This window comes from Halichondria panicea, chromosome 5 (genome assembly GCF_963675165.1).
Source record: "Halichondria panicea chromosome 5, odHalPani1.1, whole genome shotgun sequence".
Taxonomy (NCBI): domain Eukaryota; kingdom Metazoa; phylum Porifera; class Demospongiae; order Suberitida; family Halichondriidae; genus Halichondria; species Halichondria panicea.
Window position 1 is genome coordinate 7,340,912 of NC_087381.1, and position 18,322 is coordinate 7,359,233.

An 18,322-nucleotide genomic window follows, 5' to 3' on the forward strand; every position below is an offset into this window, starting at 1 on the left:
AAGTACAGTCGAGGCATCAGCAATAAGTACTATAGAGAAACTTATAGCAATGGACTGATAAACTCACATATCTGGTGGACTACTTTCATTGATGCTCGAGGTCTGTGATTTATATTTCCGATATCTCAGAACAACCAGCAAAATGACCGCCACTAATAGAGCAAGTAGAAGGGCCAATGATCCAATCACAATGCCAATCACAGCACCTACACTCAGTAGTGAAGGAGCTGCAATAAATTGTATAAATGGTTTTAAGTCCTGATTGAGCTAAAAACATACACATAGCCATATATACACGTTCCCTATATTCACGAATCGTTTTGCTAGAAGGATTATAATTTTATTTCTTGAAATTCATATCTTAGCTTAATTGCAATTAATTTTGTTGCTGATGCACGTACAATATATGCATGCCTTGAAGCTGGAACCCTTCATCACAAGTGTACGTAGCAACTGTCCTATGTCGTGCTTCAGACACATTGTAGATGATCATTCCATTAGTGAGTGATGGAAGATCGTTACACAAAGCTGTGATCACATTATGTGATTAGAGGCTAATGCAATCAGCATAATTATGTTTTCTCAACTTACGGACACATAGTGGTTCTTGACCAGTCCACGCCCACACCATTCTACTTCACAATAAATAGTGCAGCGTGGAGGATGATCTCATTCTCACTATAGTGCTTGCTCTGCTCCAGAAGGTTGAGTTCAGGCATGACACCCACATCACAAGATCGATATCGGCACAGTTGGGAACCACGATCCTCACACGATTACGGAACCTTCGAACGGTTATTCCAGCAACCATAAAAATTATTATAATCCGTAACAGAAACATCATCACAATAGATGCACTACGCTGCATGGTCCAGGGAAACTTCAATATTCCTACAAACTCCATCGTGATTAACATTGCATCTGTCTGCCCTCCCAATTGAAATCGTTCACATTCATTCCCAGGAACAGCATGTCCTTGTAACACCACCAACATTAGCCTCATCCCCTCGTCCCCTCGTCCCCTCCCAAGCCTGTGAAGGAGGCTACCCAAAACATAATTATACATAATAGCCCTCGTTGCATGTGTAGGTGGCAACAGTCACTATTATAAATATATATGTTCTCCTCGTCGGAGTCATAATTAATGTAATAATAACTAAGTGCTCAATCATGCAGCTGAGTGTTTGTTGGCTATACGAGAGCGTTTTTTAGTGTGACATTTTCAATATTGCTATGCAATGACTGTATACCCTTCGAAAATTAATAACCAGTTAAGTGAATACAACCTAATATAAGGGCCGGGGACTGCTGGCAGTGCAAGCTTTAATAATGGTCATGGAAGAGTACATTAGTTCACAACTATAATATCCTGTGCATATATAGATCAGTAACTATCAACGTGCATGGGGGGATTCAGTGTCACAGGCCCATAGGCCTCACACTGTGACAGGGTGTTAGTTCAAACTGCACTTCTGCATGAAGCATCCTCCCCTGCTGTAGATGGTTGAGGATTTACAGGCCTAGCATAAGCCTCACAGGGTGTTAGTTCAAATTGCACCTCTGCAGCATCATCCCCTGCTGTAGAGGGTTGAGGAATTTCAGTGGAAGTTTCTGAATTCCCTACACTTATATAATCATATTCATGGTCAGGAAGCTCATCAGCAACATCAGGCCTCCTGCATGCAAGGTGAGGGGGAGGGACGTGCACAGCAATCATTAAGTACAGTCAAGGCATCAGCAATAAGTACTATAGAGAAACTTAGCAATGAACTAATAAACTCACATATCTGGTGGACTACTTTCATTGATGCTCGAGGTCTGTGATTTATACTTCCGATACCTCAGAGCAACCAGCAAAATGACGACCACGAATAGAGCAACAATGAGAGTCAATGATCCAATCACAATGCTAATCACAGCACCTATACTCAGTAGTGAAGGAGCTGCAATAAATGTATAAGTACTGCTTTGAGCTAAAAACATACACGTAGCCATATACACGTTCCCTATATTCGAATCGTTTTCCTATAATTTTATATATAGAAGGATTTATTTCTTGAAATTCGTATCTTAGCTTGAGATAACAGCAATTAATTTTGGTGCTGCATGCATGGTGTTTCAGACGTACAATGTTCATGCATGCCCAAGTAGTCTGAGCGCAGTGATGCTGTTATAATTATTACAAGCTTGAGGGAGCAATAATCTTCACGTATCGCAGCACACCTTCTTGTGCACACTGAAGAGGACTAGCTTCCGCCCACACTCCATCTTCACAGGTCCTTATCTCATCTCCTTGAAGCTGGAACCCTTCATCACAAGTGTACGTAGCAACTGTTCTATGTCGTGCTTCAGACACATTGTAGATGATCATTCCATTAGTGAGTGATGGAAGATCGTTACACAAAGCTGTGATCACATTATGTGATTAGAGGCTAATGCAATCAGCATAATTATGTTTTCTCAACTTACGGACACATAGTGGTTCTTGACCAGTCCACGCCCACACCATTCTACTTCCTGCCTCTCCAGTGGTACAGTTCCTCTCATTATCCCCATCTAGGAAGAACCCATCCTCACACGTGTACATTGCTATGGTTCCCAGGAAAGTGGTGCCGATGTGATACAAGATAGATCCATTCCCGAGAGATGGCAGCTCTTCACACTCTAAACCTGCACGAATGCTTTTAGTCCACTATGTTTCTAATTACTATAATTATAATTACTAGTTACTCATCACCCAGGCCATTACTGCATGTTTAATCAATGGTTCTATGAGACTATTGAATTCCGTGTACTAATAGTCTATAATGCATACATGCCACAGTATAATTTTCATTGTATGCAGTAGAATTTCGTCTAGTACAAAAAATCCACATCAAGACTCTCACTATCAGTGTCGACAATCTTAACATTGGATGTGTCTGGATTGAGGATAACTGCTGAGTCATCAGTTGTTAGTCTCAGCTCTAGAGTCTCCAAACCTTCCACCACCTGGTCAGTCTCAGTGATAAGGTTAGCACACGCTCGAGTAGTACCAGCATTGAACATCAATAGCATAACCGATAGTGGACTGTAGTCACCGGGAGCTGTGGGGGGTGGGGTGTGGGTGAGGTATATAATGGTAATAAAGATATTATTCTGCACGTTACAGCCTTTACTATAATTATACAAGTATCACTGATAGCATGCAAAACATCCATATGGTCTCCTACTAATAATACGAAATAATCTTGACATTATCCTACATAGATAACTGATACTAACGTACCGATGGCGCTGCCATCAGCTGTACTAAGGGTTACGATGGCGTCACGCTCCAGTGTTCCAGATACCAGTACAGCGCACACTTCCTGCACACCGCCCTCTGTGACACTGTAGTCTCCCTCCAGGCCGATAGTGACGACTATATGTGTGGGGTGTGGGTGTGTGTGCATGTGGGGGTATACAAGTTAAAGGAGCAATGTAACGAGTTACACTTTAAGTAGGGTAAAGTCTGGAAGCCATAAAAACAAATATAAATCACTCGCATGCAATCATTGGATAATTCCTATCTCAAGTTATGAGCAATCAATTTCAGACGTTACTATACTCACTATCATTTCTCTCAGGATCTTCAACGATAGTAATCTCAGCACGGCCTGGGGCAATGTTAACAGCTGGGTCAAAACTGACCAAATTGGCAAAAAACATCTCTGGATTCTCAAAAATATCATCATTATCAATATTGATAACAACGGTATGCATCGTGGCAAGGCCGTCAAACTGCAGTGTGACTGTTCCAGGATTGATAAAATCGGCCGGTGTTGTTGAAGTAGCGGAAGCCTCTTCAGTGATTACTAGAGCTTCAACCGGTCGAGCAAGTTGACTGGAGATGATCCTAACGTTGAGTGTCACTGTTCCATCATCTTCCTCAACAAGGTAAGACACAGGATCAAAGCCAATCGTCACAACTGCACAAGTGTGTATAATTATAGGCATGGAGAAATGTCAACAAATAGCATGCTCAAAAGTTTAATTTAAACATGATTGGCCCTCATAAAAGGTATAAAATGAATTTCTTCCCAGTAGGTCAGTATAATAATATTGATTGTCCTCTTATTAGAAATTGTCATTATTGATTCTTAAAAGACAAGGCTCAGTTTGCATGCATTACCATTAATTTTTATGATGACTACTGCAGTCCTTGCTAACTGAATGTAATGCCTTACATAGCCATTTAATGTCTAGACTCAATTCAATTAGTGAATGAGGTAACCACCTAGGTGGGCTTAATTTCGAGGACAAAACAAAAATCAAGACCATCTTACCTGTGTTATAGTTAGAACATGGGCATGAGGTATCTATGTGTTATAGTGTCCCAAATCCCGAGGGATGAGGGACACTATAACCGAATGCATATGCATGTTCTAACTGATTTAGATCCCAAAACCTATTGGCTACTAGAAATGCACTATATAGCTTAGCAACAGTCAATCTATAATTATATTAGCCAACCTAGCAACTGCATCTTGAAAACTAATATTTAAAGTTGTGTCTCTACTAAATCTGTGGTCTCTATTCAAGTCAACCCTCCTCAGTTTAATAGACAAAATTATAGTCCTAGCTCCACCCACAAAACAGAAACATCCAGCTCCTCCCCCAGTTTTGCAGTAAACAAGCCCAGCACACTTCCCAAGAAACGAGCGGCTCGTACTACTCTCACATAGCGAAAGGAAGACACCTAAGCTAGAATTTGCAGCAAACAAGCCCAGCAAACGAGCAGCTCCTATACTACTCTTGAAAGAAGAAGCCAAAGCTAGAATCCCATACATTCAGCTCCTCCCCCATGCAGCCTTGCAGCAAAAAAGCACAGCACACTGGACAAGAAACGATCGAGTGGCTCCTACTACTCTCGAACAAAGCCAAAAAAAGAAACTAGAGCTTCTCTCTTCCATTCTAGTTCTGTTATTATGTTAATAGACAAAGCATCTAGCTACAATAATTTTTATGTCATTACATGTGAACGACAATACAATTGTAGTTTGTAGCCCAGAGCAATGTACAGTACCGGTACTATAGCTCACAGTTCCCTGCTAAATACACTCAAATGCATGGAATCTATTATGTTAGAGTGAGCGTAATCTCGGTATGGAGTACGGTACATACAATCGACTGGTTTTCTCAATTTCTACGACACTCACTGTCATCGTCTTGGATACAGCAAATCTGTGTTCCGCCTGACAATATAATACTCTGTCTATCAGCCTCGGGTAGTAATAACTCAACTGTGAAGCATTCCAAATCCTCTTCAACAATGTCATCTGGTAAAAGTTCAATATCGAAGCATCTCTCGCCCGTTACACTGTTCTCGGGGGTCAGTGTGAGGGGGGCACTGATAGTGGTAAAGTCAACACCAGGTGTGGCTGTGTGGGGGGTGGTGGGGTGTGTGGATGGTGTGTATGTGTGTGTGGGAGGGTAAGTACATAGCTTATATATATATATACACATCTCTCATATACTTGTACTCTTGTATAAGCACTCTTTCCCCACAGACAAAAATACTAGCTATTCCTCTGACAAACTCACTACAATGCGTATTAATTAGTGGTCCCAAATTTAAAAATTAAGATTTACCAAAGGCGTATAAAAGTGAAAGGGCTTGCAACGCTACGTGCAACCCTACATGCGAGCAAAAACTAAAGCCACTGATATTATTTTAGACATTACTATACTGTTCCACCACCCCCATTATAGTTTCACGCAAGCTGTTGCATGCCCTCTCTCATTTTCTACACCTTTGGTTTAACTATAATTATTCCACCTTTCACCTATTCCAGCAGGAGCAGGTGTGCTGCTGTTTTCAGGCACTCCCATCTGTGTAGATATCTCCACTTCAACGTCTCTGGCTATTTGGTTACTGAACGTGATGCAAGTGCGGGCAGTGGTGGCGCTCTCAGGGATCACATCTCCTTTGGTCACCGTCAGAGACAGCACTGTGTGTGTGTGTGTGTGTGGTGGGAGGGGGTATACACAGTATAGTCATCCATTACTTAGAGTTAGTACAGTTTCAACAAATAAGTACATACTTAGGAACTGTTGAATTGTTATGTATCAATGTTATGATGCTCATAAAAGACTTCTTATAGGGACAGTGGCTCTAGATCGATGCTAGTGTGCGTTTGTGTGTGTGTCTTACCGTCATCATCCAAGATAAGGACATCAGTAGCGCTATTATCACCCAGAGTGACCAGCTCAGGTGATCCCTGTACCATTAGTGTCCAGCTAAACATTTCAGTCTCTTCCAGTGCAATATGATCGTCCGTGATGTTGAAATCGATGCATTGTAAGAACTGGTCGGGTGCAAATGTGATAACACAATCAACTCTGTTACCAGTCTCAGCTTGGAATGCTGCATGTGTGTGAGGAGGGGGATACATATCAGTAGCTGTTCTTGTTGGATACCAAACTAAAACTGCACTGGTCGGTGGTGGTGTTTGGTACTAACCACTTCTATATAAAAACAACCACCTCTTAGAGACCTAGTTTACCAGGCAACTTTGTGGACATATCACTGCTTCATGCACAATATCAATAGCCAATACAAAAAATGGTATGCATGCAGCTACTAAACAATGCCCCTCCCTCACACACCTCCACACACCCCCACACATCATACGCCCACACACACTTACGTCCTGTCACCATGACGGAGATAGATTGAGTGGTGGCTCCCACTTTCTCCACACACACTGTTTCGCTACCCACCCCCTCAGCAAACATGTAGATGGGCTGCTGGAAACTCACAGTCACAGCTACAACAATGTCAGAATAAGTTACAAGGTGACAATTGTGTAGAGAATGAAATAGATGTTCCTATTCAAAGTAGAAAGGCCTCGTTTTTGGGGACATTTGGTCTAAACATAACAAATGACAGAGCTATATCAGAAAAGCTATCGAATGCATCTTTTCATTTTGTAAATAGATGTTCCTAACTATAGTTATACAACCAAAGGTAGCCACTGAGAAATAAACACAATATTATGTACCATCATTATCAGTAATCTCTACGGTGGTGACGTTGGGTGATAGGATAATGTCAACATCATCAGTTGTCAATCGACCAATGAAACGCTCCAACACTTCGTTGATGTCATCTCTCCGTATATCCACGGTGATGGGAATGGACACTGTCCCCTCGTTAAAGGTCAGAGTCTGGGTCACACCAGTGTAGCCCGATCCATCTGTGGGGAAGTTATAAAATCAATTGTGTATCCATAAAAATGACACACAGTACATAATTGTACATTCAGAAGCAAGTATTGCTTTAAAGTCTACTCATTGCATGGGACCTGTGGAGAATGTTTGTCTATCAAGGTGTCTCTATTTTAAGGGAGTCTAAACATGCATGGTAATGGTTTCACTGTTGTATATTCAGCATGTATGTACACCACATGTGTGCATACATATATACACAGTACAGTGCCCCATACGTATGCGTATCTATAGCAGCACTATAGAGTCGCTCTTCTTACCAAGGGCAGAACCGTCCTCTGTAGCAAAGTTAACAATGACATCATGCCTGAGCTCACCCATGAGAACGTTCACAAACAGCTGTACGTTGTCGTCCACATCTTCAGTAGCTTGGTACACAGTCTGAGTGAAACCAATCACCACTCCTGCACAGGGTCGACAATGTATGACATTTTATGCAGCTAGATGATTCAAAATACACAATCAATTGAAGCTATAGCCTCTTATTATTTTGTAAGTCATTGTTGTCTCTACATACCTATACTAAACACATTTGGGTAACACTGTGTGGTAAAACCTCCCAGTATTGGATACCTCCGAATAACAGACAAACCTCGTTCACTGACTTCACTATTTGGAGGTTCCACTGTATGGTCGGTCATGCATGTAAAGCAAAACTTAGATAAACCTGCTAGACATTTACCTATGCACTGGAAGCATTGACCACCATCATTGTAATACAGTCCTGCATTATTATTGACACAACAGTCCTCAGCATTGGAAGAAGGTCCCCCCACAACAAGAGTAGCACAGCCAGGATCAGTGAAGCATCCAGTGAATTGGGCCTGAGCTGCAAAGATAATTTATAGCTCTTTTAGTAAAGAGCTATAATTATGAGCATGCCTTACCAGTGGAAGTGAGCAAGGTGATCACTGTCATTAATAGTGTCAATAGGAGTTGATGTGAAACTCCCATCCTGTCTTTGATTGTGCTCCTGATAGATCTAGATCTATACTGTATGTGGAAGCAATTCTACATCTATTAGTTAAAGCCTACTGTACTGGCTCCATAGTTACTGTTTAATTGCTTTAACTTTAATCTTGTCATGTACAGGAAATTACTTAGCCTTAATTAATAATTATGGTTTTTTTCTGGATGATAATAATTATAAAGTATCAGTTCACAACTAGATCTACATCTGTTTCAATGTCCTGTACATTATATGAATTCGAAGTAACTGGTTTTAATTATTATCGTTCATGGGGACTGTCACAGGCCCATAAGCCTCACAGGGTGTTAGTTTAAACTGCACCTCTGAAGCACCCTCCCCTGCTGTAGATGGTTGAGGATTTTCAGTGGAAGTTTCGGAATTTCCTACACTTATATAATCATAGTCATGATCAGGAAGCTCATCAGCAACATCAGGCCTCCTGCATGCATGCAAGGTGAGGGAGATTAGCACAGCATCAGCAATACAAGTACTATAGAGAAACTTAGCAATGAACTGATAAACTCACATATCTGGTGGACTACTTTCATTGATGCTCGAGGTCTGTGATTTATATTTCCGATACTTCAGAGCAACCAGCAAAATGACGACCACCAAGAGAGCAACAATGAGAGTCAATGATCCAATCACAATGCCAATCACAGCACCTTCACTCAGTAGTAAAGGAGCTGCAATAGATTAATGGTATAAAATAATAGTCTTAAGTACTGCCTTGAGTCATAGATATAAAAAGGGAGTCGAGAGGGATGGGAAACGGAGCAAGTGCGCACAATCACTTCTGTGAAAGTTGATCCGCGTTTCGCCTCTAGAAATTCCGCCAATCCAGCGGGAAATGTTATTACTATCATTCACAGCTCCCCACTGGGACTCTTAGTCCTGTGCTGAGCATCCACGCCTACCGTGCATCATATAGAAGCGTTGTGCATCTCACTAAGAGCTTGAAAACTTTCAAAGGCAGTTTTTTTTAGTGTTGTATTATCGTTTCGGCTCTATTGTGGCTTTGTGTACCTTCTAAGAGGCTGTGACTACAGCCCAAAATATTAATGATTCCCTCTTTCTCAATTAAGTAGCTGGACATTGTATGCAAGTAAAATCAAAGCCACTTGGCTTTAGGTTGGTAAGTAATGTTCATTTTTTTCTTAGTAAGCTAGTTTTTAAAAGCAGACTTTTTGTGTACCCATTTAGAAAGTTACATCAATGATTGAATGTAGATAGATAAACTTGTCTCTTTGTATTCATTGGGTTCATCGTATCGGCACAGTAATTTACGACAGAACTTTGTTACATTTTCATACTTCTCTATCATGTCTGTGACTGTAATGGAATACTCAACGGTACAGACAGAGCTCCTCTCAAGAATTTTCCTGTCCAAGCTGCTTTTTACTGCTTGGAGGGGTCTCACTAACTATTGCTGCTACCTTGTTGTGACTGTTCCACTAGCCATTGCTAATACATGGAGCTCAGTAGCTAGTTTATAGCCTAGTACTAGCTAAAAGCATGGGCTGGAGGAAATAAAGAAGAAAACATTGACCGAAACGCGGATCGTCAATGCTATTTACGTAGCGTTTCCCATCCCTCTCCCTTCTTATATCTATGTTTGAGCTAAAAACATACACGTAGACATATACATGTTCCCTATATTCACGAATTGTTTTGCTAGAAGGATTAAAATTGAAATTCATATCTTAGCTTGCAATTAATTTTTTTGCTGCGTGCATGTTTCAGATGTACAATATATGCATGCCCAAGTCTGAGCGCAGTGATGCTGTTATAATTATTACAAGCTTGAGGGAGCAATAATCTTTACGTATCGCAGCACACCTTCTTGTGCACACTGAAGAGGACTAGCTTCCGCCCACACTCCATATTCACATGTCCTTATCTCATATCCTTGAAGCTGGAACCCTTCATCACAGGTGTACGTAGCAACTGTCCTATGTGGTCCTTCAGACACATTGTAGATGATCATTCCATTAACGAGTGGTGGAAGATGATTACACAAAGCTGTGATCACATTATGTGATTAGCAATCAGCATATGTTTTCACAACTTACGGACACATTGTGGTTCTTGGCCAGTCCACGCCCACACTGTTCTACTTCCTGCCTCTCCAGTGGTACAGTTCCTCTCATTATCCCTATCTAGGAAGAACCCATCCTCACACGTGTACATTGCTATGGTTCCCAGGAAAGAGATGCCAATGTGATACAAGATTGATCCATTCCCAGGAGGTAGCAGCTCTTCACACTCTAAACCTGCATGAATGCTCTTAGTCTACTTTCTATTATATCAAGTTTAAAACATTAGCAGCTTTCATCTCACAAGTTAAGGAACAACTTACGTTGACACGTTGGTGGTAATCCATCGAAAGTGCTGTCACTTTGACAAACTCTGATCACGTTTCCGATAAGAACGAATCCAGGGAAACAGATGTGCTCAGCGTTAGTTCCCTCAAGGTATGGAGCCGTTGTGTCAGGTGAGTACTCAATACGACCATTAATAAGCAATTCCAACTCTTGACAGATAACTATGAAGGTCGTATATCAATTGCAAAAAATAATATTATGCGTGCCCAAGATTCTATTACACGTCCTCTCAAATATGCTATGTCCTTCAACTACTATTATAAGCTACTAGTAAAATTAATAATTATCATAGTACATGTACATACCATCGTCATTGATAATGGTAGCATTGGCATTTCCTGGACTCAGGGACACTTTCACCCCACTAATGATGGTTAATGTGCCTTGAAACATTTCATTATTCTCAATTATTGGGTCATTAATCAATTCAACTGGAATCTGAATGCTTTGCATGCCTATGCTCAGAATGATTGGCATGTTGATAATTGAAGTGTAGTCCAGACCAGCCATTGCAGCAAAATCTGTGTGTGTGTGTGTGTGTGTGTGTGTGTGTGTGTGTGTGTGTGTGTGTGTGTGTGTGTGTGTGTGTGTGTGTGTGTGTGTGTGTGTGTGTGTGTGTGTGTGTGTGTGTGTGTGTGTGTGTGTGTGTGTGTGTGTGTGTGTGTGTGTGTGTGTGTGTGTGTGTGTGTGTGTGTGTGTGTGTGTGTGTGTGTGTGTGTGTGTGTGTGTGTGTGTGTGTGTGTGTGTGTGTGTGTGTGTGTGTGTGTGTGTGTGTGTGTGTGTGTGTGTGTGTGTGTGTGTGTGTGTGTGTGTGTGTGTGTGTGTGTGTGTGTGTGTGTGTGTGTGTGTGTGTGTGTGTGTGTGTGTGTGTGTGTGTGTGTGTGTGTGTGTGTGTGTGTGTGTGTGTGTGTGTGTGTGTGTGTGTGTGTGTGTGTGTGTGTGTGTGTGTGTGTGTGTGTGTGTGTGTGTGTGTGTGTGTTGGAGGGGTTGAAACGAAAAAATAAATTGCGAGGAACTGCCTTATCTGACCGTAGAATTGGGTAACCACCTCTCCTATTTCCTTATAATGCATTTACAAATTAAACTTATGAGACATGAATGGCTGCAGGAATAACTAATTTCAAGCTGGTAAGCTAGCTAGCTATTATTTATATTCATGCTTCTAACTATTATTATACTATTACAATAATATGCAGTTTTATTTATTTGTACTTTATTACCTTCAACTCTTGTGATCTAGTCTTTACTTGCATGAATTGTGTTTTTTGGGTCTAATCTGCTGGTTTTAACTACTCTCAAGGGAGGCCAGGGGGAGGGGGTTTGGGTAATTATATGTACATGTAGATGTAGTAATTGATAGAATTTGACCTGTTACATGTATGTGTCTTTCTGTGCTTTTTTAAGAAAAATGCTGTCAGCGCTGTGTCTTTTCTTTATCCTTAGTATTACTTTACATTATTACACATCCTACTATATTTATAGATTACAGTACTGTACTCATAATTAGTTATCTATGTACACATGTATGTTACTGGGGGGTGGTCATGCTGATCTGATTTCTTTAATTGACTAAAGGTACACACAACACAGAAACAGACAGAAACAAAAAAGCATACAGATGCTCGGCCTGGAGAGCCGAGAATGATGGGTTAAAGAGTCTTTAATGGTGCACCAACTCTCCCCATTCATCTGTTGCATTCAGTCACATACACATGCAACTACAGTGCTATATAACACCCAATAGTTATTGTACATCTATTCACATTGGGGCCATGCTGAATAATTATTGTAAAGCTGTAAAACGTTGAGGTCAAGCTGACATAAATTATAAGACTTATCTTCTAACTTGGACTTGATATTGGTTGCTGTGATACTTCAAGTTGGCTTTTAAAAGAAAACTTCTGAGGGGGGCTTAGGTATAAAGTACAACCCTGTATTGTCTGGGTCAGGTTTTGTGGTACATGTAGTTGATAGTGTGATTGGGGAATGTGGGTTCTTCTATGTGGTTAAACTAGCTGAAGCAAGCATACAACAAACATTAACCTCAAATTTTGGTTCTTAGAATTAGCAACAGGCATCAAATAGATAGTAGTGTGTGTGTGTGTGTGTGTGTGTGTGTGTGTGTGTGTGTGTGTGTGTGTGTGACTTTACCCACAAGGGTGGGGGATTGGGACCCCACCCTTGTGGGTAAAGGTCCCAATCCCCTACATGGGGAACGGTACGCGCATGCGCAATCTCAGTATCTGTTTTAGATTTTGCACAGCTATCTTTTTAAATGGATCGAGGTGTATTTACTGCAAGTCATGTGACTTAATTAAAAACACGTGGATACATTATGATAATACATTTAGTCCATGTGGAATAATTGTTCTAAGTGTAGCTATCCAGTAGTGTTCTAAAGCTTGGAGTTCTGTGAAGGACGTTGCTGCGTCAATACACTGTACTTTCAGGTTTCTGACAGAGTGATCGGTAAAGTTGAAGTGGTTGCTTATATACGTTCTTACTTTGTTGAAAATATTGCTACGATGATGATTGATTCTAGTTCGAAGCGTTTGAGTGGTGTAACCCACATACTGTTTCTTGCAATGTGAGCATGTAATTAGATATATGAGATATCTTGAATTGCAGGAAAATTGGTGTCTGATTGGATACGTTTTTTCTGATTTCGATGATCTGAAAAATCTATTACATACTAGGTGTTGACATGTTGCACAGCTCGGTTTCATACACTTACTTATTCGAGTGTGTTGTGTGAGAGTGGGAACGCTTCTTGTAATTGTGTGTTGGTGGACTTGATCAAAGGTTACTTCAATTCTGAGCGTTTGTTCTTCGTTTAAACTGATTTTGGCCCTAATGAGTTCTTTACCGAGATTTTGATGTTTCAGATTGATTATTCTGGGACTGGGTAATAGTAAGCCTTTGTAGTGCTGTAGTGTGACGCTTTTTAGCAATTGGAAATTTGGAGGCGAGAGGCATTTGAAAATGGGCGGTCTTACTCTGGCAGGAGGTTTTTTCATTTTCCGAAGTAACTGAGGTCTTCTCTCATATGACACGGAATTGATGGTTTTGTCAATGAGGGTTTGGGGATAGTCTCGTTTTTTAAGGCGTATGCTAAGGAGCTGAGTCATGGTTTGAAACTCCTGGATGGTGGTGTTTGTGCGCACAAGTCTGGTACATTCTCCGGTGATGATGAATTTGAAGATGTGTTTCGGATGGTTTGATGTATAATGTAGGTACTGGTAGAGATTTTGTTGTTTTTGGAAGGTTTTTGTGTCTAGTTTTCGGGATTTGTGGAAGTGGGGACCTTTGTAAATTGTCATATCTAGAAACGAGACTTGTTGAGATGAGTAGGAGTATTTGTAACTTAATTTTTGGTGGGATACATTGAGTTCGGATAGGAAGCTGATTAGCGAGTTTTCATCATGCTGCCACACTATAAAAATGTCATCTATGTATCTTTTAATCAGGAGAGGTTTAGCTGGTTGTTTTTCTAAAAATCTTCTGATGATTACCGACATGAATATGTTAGCGATGGTGGGTGAGAACGGGGCTCCCATTGCTGTGCCTTGTATTTGTTGGAATGTAACTGGTCCAAACTCGAAATAATTGTGATTAACGCATATTTGTAGGAGTTGGATGATTAGATTTGGGTCTAGCAGCAACGTGTACCTATGACTTAACATTTCGGTGTATATTATCTGCAGACATTCCTCTTGAGGAATGGAGGGATACAATGAGTTGACGTCAATTGCTACTAATAGCACATTGTCGGGAATTTGTAAGTCTTCTAGAATTAGTGACAAACAAGCGGAATTTTGTAGGTAATCTTCATACGTTTGAGCTAGGGGTTGAAGCACATGATCTAAGAGCTTACTAGCTGGCGTTAGTGGAGAATTACAGTTTGCAACTATGGGTCTGACTGGTGGCAGTTTTTTGAATTGTTTATGAATTTTCGGAATGCCGTAAAATTGTGGAATTTGGAAAATGTCTTTATTGGGGAGAACGAATCGTTTTAGCCGCTTATCCGTACTAGTGAGTGTGGTATGGTATTTTGACAGAACTTCTTGGAGTTGGTTGGTGATTTTGGTGGTGGGATACTCGGCGGTTCTTTTATATACCTTATCGTCTAGTAAGATTAGGAGGCATTGTTGGACGTATTCTGTGGTGTCCATTACAACTACGCCTAAGTTCTTATCTGCTGGCTTAATGGTGACTCGATTTTTTTTTTTTTTTGTTTTTTGAATTTTTGTAGTGCTAGAGATTCTGCGAGTGTGACATTTGTTTTGGGCTTGAAGATTTCGTGTAACTGGTCATTGATATTATCTTTTGTGACGGAAATGTATTGTTCGACATTTCTGTATCCACTATTGTATGTATCATTAAAAGAAGAGTATGTGGTTGTTGGTAGGAATCGCATTGGTCTATGTACTTTTTCTGTCGTTGTGGGTATACCACTTTTTACTGGTTTCGGCGTGCGATAATATATAGAGTTAGTGTATATTCTTCTAAGTGACTTTGAGTATTCGTTAAACTCTCGTAACAGTTGTAATTTGGGTTCCGTACTACATAAGTTTTTGGTGGGTGCGAAGCTTAGGCCTTTATTTAGTAATTGTGATTCGGCAGTGGTGAGGGTGAGTGAGCTCAGATTGTGGACGCACCTGGTGGGTTGTGTTTCGGTTGGGGGCCTTCCCATAAAAAAGGAGTTTGTGATGTTTTGGGAATTTTTTGGGCTATTGGGTGTTGAGATATTTCTCTACACCGTTTTCTGCGAGTATTGCGTTTCGCACCGAGAGAAAGCCTTGGCGGCCGATGTTTTTTATTTAGTCTGATTTGCAACTCAGGTGTGGGGACGTGTCCGTGGATCTTGTTTTCTTTTAGGAATTTTCTGTATTGTATTTGGATATCTGTGTCACGTATTTCAAATTTAAGTAAATCTCGTTCTGTGTCATTCACAAGAGATTCTAGTGCTGTCTTTGTTTGGGCCAAACTCTGGTTGTTGCTGGTTATTACTGCTTCTAGATATTTTGTGAAGATGTGGGAGTATTCTGATAGAAATTGTTGATGGAAAGTGTCGTTTTCGCAGGTTAAGTTAGGTTTCGGTATGAATTCTTCCGGGATCGCTCCTAATTTCAGTTGGTTTTGCCTTTGAATGTTTTCCTCTAGGATAGAGACAGCTGAGCGAAGTTTCTGATACTGAGCCGATTTGGCTTTTAGGAATTCTTTAGCTTGTTTATTCATGGCTGTGAAAACATTTAAGTGTTGAAATTCAGTATGTATATAGCCGATATTCAAGTAGCCATTCAGTCTCTTCAAATTAATTGGTTTTCAGTTAAATAAATTTCAGTTAAATAACCTAGGGTTGTGAGAAGTGGACCACATAAACTAAGGGCAGTGACTTCATATCGAAACCAGATTCCTCGACTGAGCCCGAAACGAGAGGCCCAGCCACATAAGGCGCAATGCCAGAGGGCATAGACCCAACGCCACAGACTCAGCCCCGTACTCAAGGAGCACGTGTGTGTTGGAGGGGTTGAAACGAAAAAATAAATTGCGAGGAACTGCCTTATCTGACCGTAGAATTGGGTAACCACCTCTCCTATTTCCTTATAATGCATTTACAAATTAAACTTATGAGACATGAATGGCTGCAGGAATAACTAATTTCAAGCTGGTAAGCTAGCTAGCTATTATTTATATTCATGCTTCTAACTATTATTATACTATTACAATAATATGCAGTTTTATTTATTTGTACTTTATTACCTTCAACTCTTGTGATCTAGTCTTTACTTGCATGAATTGTGTTTTTTGGGTCTAATCTGCTGGTTTTAACTACTCTCAAGGGAGGCCAGGGGGAGGGGGTTTGGGTAATTATATGTACATGTAGATGTAGTAATTGATAGAATTTGACCTGTTACATGTATGTGTCTTTCTGTGCTTTTTTAAGAAAAATGCTGTCAGCGCTGTGTCTTTTCTTTATCCTTAGTATTACTTTACATTATTACACATCCTACTATATTTATAGATTACAGTACTGTACTCATAATTAGTTATCTATGTACACATGTATGTTACTGGGGGGTGGTCATGCTGATCTGATTTCTTTAATTGACTAAAGGTACACACAACACAGAAACAGACAGAAACAAAAAAGCATACAGATGCTCGGCCTGGAGAGCCGAGAATGATGGGTTAAAGAGTCTTTAATGGTGCACCAACTCTCCCCATTCATCTGTTGCATTCAGTCACATACACATGCAACTACAGTGCTATATAACACCCAATAGTTATTGTACATCTATTCACATTGGGGCCATGCTGAATAATTATTGTAAAGCTGTAAAACGTTGAGGTCAAGCTGACATAAATTATAAGACTTATCTTCTAACTTGGACTTGATATTGGTTGCTGTGATACTTCAAGTTGGCTTTTAAAAGAAAACTTCTGAGGGGGGCTTAGGTATAAAGTACAACCCTGTATTGTCTGGGTCAGGTTTTGTGGTACATGTAGTTGATAGTGTGATTGGGGAATGTGGGTTCTTCTATGTGGTTAAACTAGCTGAAGCAAGCATACAACAAACATTAACCTCAAATTTTGGTTCTTAGAATTAGCAACAGGCATCAAATAGATAGTAGTGTGTGTGTGTGTGTGTGTGTGTGTGTGTGTGTGTGTGTGTGTGTGTGTGTGTGTGTGTGTGTGTGTGTGTGTGTGTGTGTGTGTGTGTTCGAGGTTTCAAGATAAAATTATAAGAAAATAATAAATAACTTTTGGGTGGAATTGTGTCCACTGCTCATATTACTAACTCAAACGGGATGCTCGCTTAATTTACTTTTCAATCATATTGACATCTGATGTTTATTTTATTCCAGAGGTATGTACATATAAGTTTGTTATGTTCTATTGTTGTATGCCAAGACCTCTACTATTGTACATAGTTACGTGTGGACATTATAGGGCGGGGAAGTAGGTATTTAGAGCCTTAATTAGGGAACCTTTTAGGAGGGTAACTAGAAACACACACAGCAAAGGATAATCAAAAGAGAAGACACACAAATAAACAAAAAAATTTTTTTTTTTTTAAATAAGATACAGTCAGCCGCTCGACCTTGAGAATCGAGAATGGGGAATTAAAGATCTTTGATGACGTCAACTCTCTTCCCTCGACTGACCGTATATTCACAGTTGTATTAGTACACTAATTACACATTGAGTACCTCAAGTATGGACAGTATGGGGGTATATTATAGACGTATAGGGGGAGAACAGATATTCTTGGGTTTATGCATGTAATTCGTAATTTGGTACCCGTATCGGGGTCTCCCATATTGTGCCAGCAGCCAGTACTAAGCGTGGGTGTTAATTAAAGCCAGCAACATACATTGTAGGTATTGTATTTGTTATAAGTAGCTTACTTTATTTTCTTTCTCATGAAGCTTTGCCATGTGTTTTCTAACTGCTGATGTTCATGTGATCTATGACTGTGATTTGGTTGGCTGTTCACTGTTTTATGTTTGTGGTTTGTCATGGTGTGGCCTAGTACTCCATGCTATTATTTGATTAGGTGTTGAAGATCAACCTCTAGTTTGAACATTAACCTCTGATTTGAATTCTTAGAGTTAGGTCCAGGCATTAGTCAAAATAAGTGTGTGTGTGTGTGTGTGTGTGTGTGTGGTAAATGTAATATTGGTATAATTATGTTTGTCATATGATGAAGACT

At 40.3% G+C, this 18,322-nt stretch overlaps 3 protein-coding genes across 15 annotated transcripts in view; 1 reads left to right on the forward strand and 2 right to left on the reverse strand.

Moving 5' to 3' along the window:
- LOC135335843 (uncharacterized) overlaps positions 1–18,322 on the forward strand; it is a gene marked incomplete in the record, with an annotated part of 743,773 nt that overhangs the window by 514,526 nt on the left and 210,925 nt on the right.
- Positions 1–18,322, reverse strand: part of LOC135335909 (uncharacterized) — a 45,554-nt gene that overhangs the window by 6,919 nt on the left and 20,313 nt on the right. For 2 of the 13 annotated variants that reach the window (XM_064531609.1, XM_064531602.1), the window contains exons 1-15: positions 8,139–8,476; positions 7,934–8,080; positions 7,769–7,876; positions 7,512–7,655; positions 7,026–7,220; positions 6,672–6,791; positions 6,176–6,388; positions 5,808–5,972; positions 5,181–5,402; positions 3,594–3,950; positions 3,269–3,403; positions 2,889–3,086; positions 2,470–2,670; positions 2,224–2,406; positions 68–227 (exon numbers count right to left, since the gene is read on the reverse strand). In XM_064531609.1, the coding sequence (XP_064387679.1) occupies positions 68–227; positions 2,224–2,406; positions 2,470–2,670; positions 2,889–3,086; positions 3,269–3,403; positions 3,594–3,950; positions 5,181–5,402; positions 5,808–5,972; positions 6,176–6,388; positions 6,672–6,791; positions 7,026–7,220; positions 7,512–7,655; positions 7,769–7,876; positions 7,934–8,080; positions 8,139–8,205 (2,615 nt within the window). In that variant the 5' untranslated portion in view covers positions 8,206–8,476. Of the gene's footprint in view, positions 1–67; positions 228–401; positions 529–591; positions 1,677–1,783; positions 1,944–2,223; positions 2,407–2,469; positions 2,671–2,888; positions 3,087–3,268; positions 3,404–3,593; positions 3,951–5,180; positions 5,403–5,807; positions 5,973–6,175; positions 6,389–6,671; positions 6,792–7,025; positions 7,221–7,511; positions 7,656–7,768; positions 7,877–7,933; positions 8,081–8,138; positions 8,661–8,747; positions 8,908–10,060; positions 10,244–10,293; positions 10,495–10,580; positions 10,767–10,910; positions 11,127–18,322 lie in introns of those variants that run through there. The other 11 variants (XM_064531603.1, XM_064531601.1, XM_064531604.1 and 8 more) reach the window with 10 other exon arrangements.
- On the reverse strand, positions 11,450–17,925 carry LOC135335966 (uncharacterized). The gene has a single exon (XM_064531704.1). The coding sequence runs from the start codon at positions 14,775–14,777 to the stop codon at positions 12,939–12,941; it is 1,839 nt and encodes a 612-aa protein (XP_064387774.1). The 5' UTR covers positions 14,778–17,925; the 3' UTR covers positions 11,450–12,938.

What these genes read in the sequence shown, in the direction of transcription:
- LOC135335966 (XM_064531704.1), bottom strand. Translation starts at nt 14,777, where the DNA reads ATGGACACCACAGAATACGTCCAACAATGCCTCCTAATCTTACTAGAC.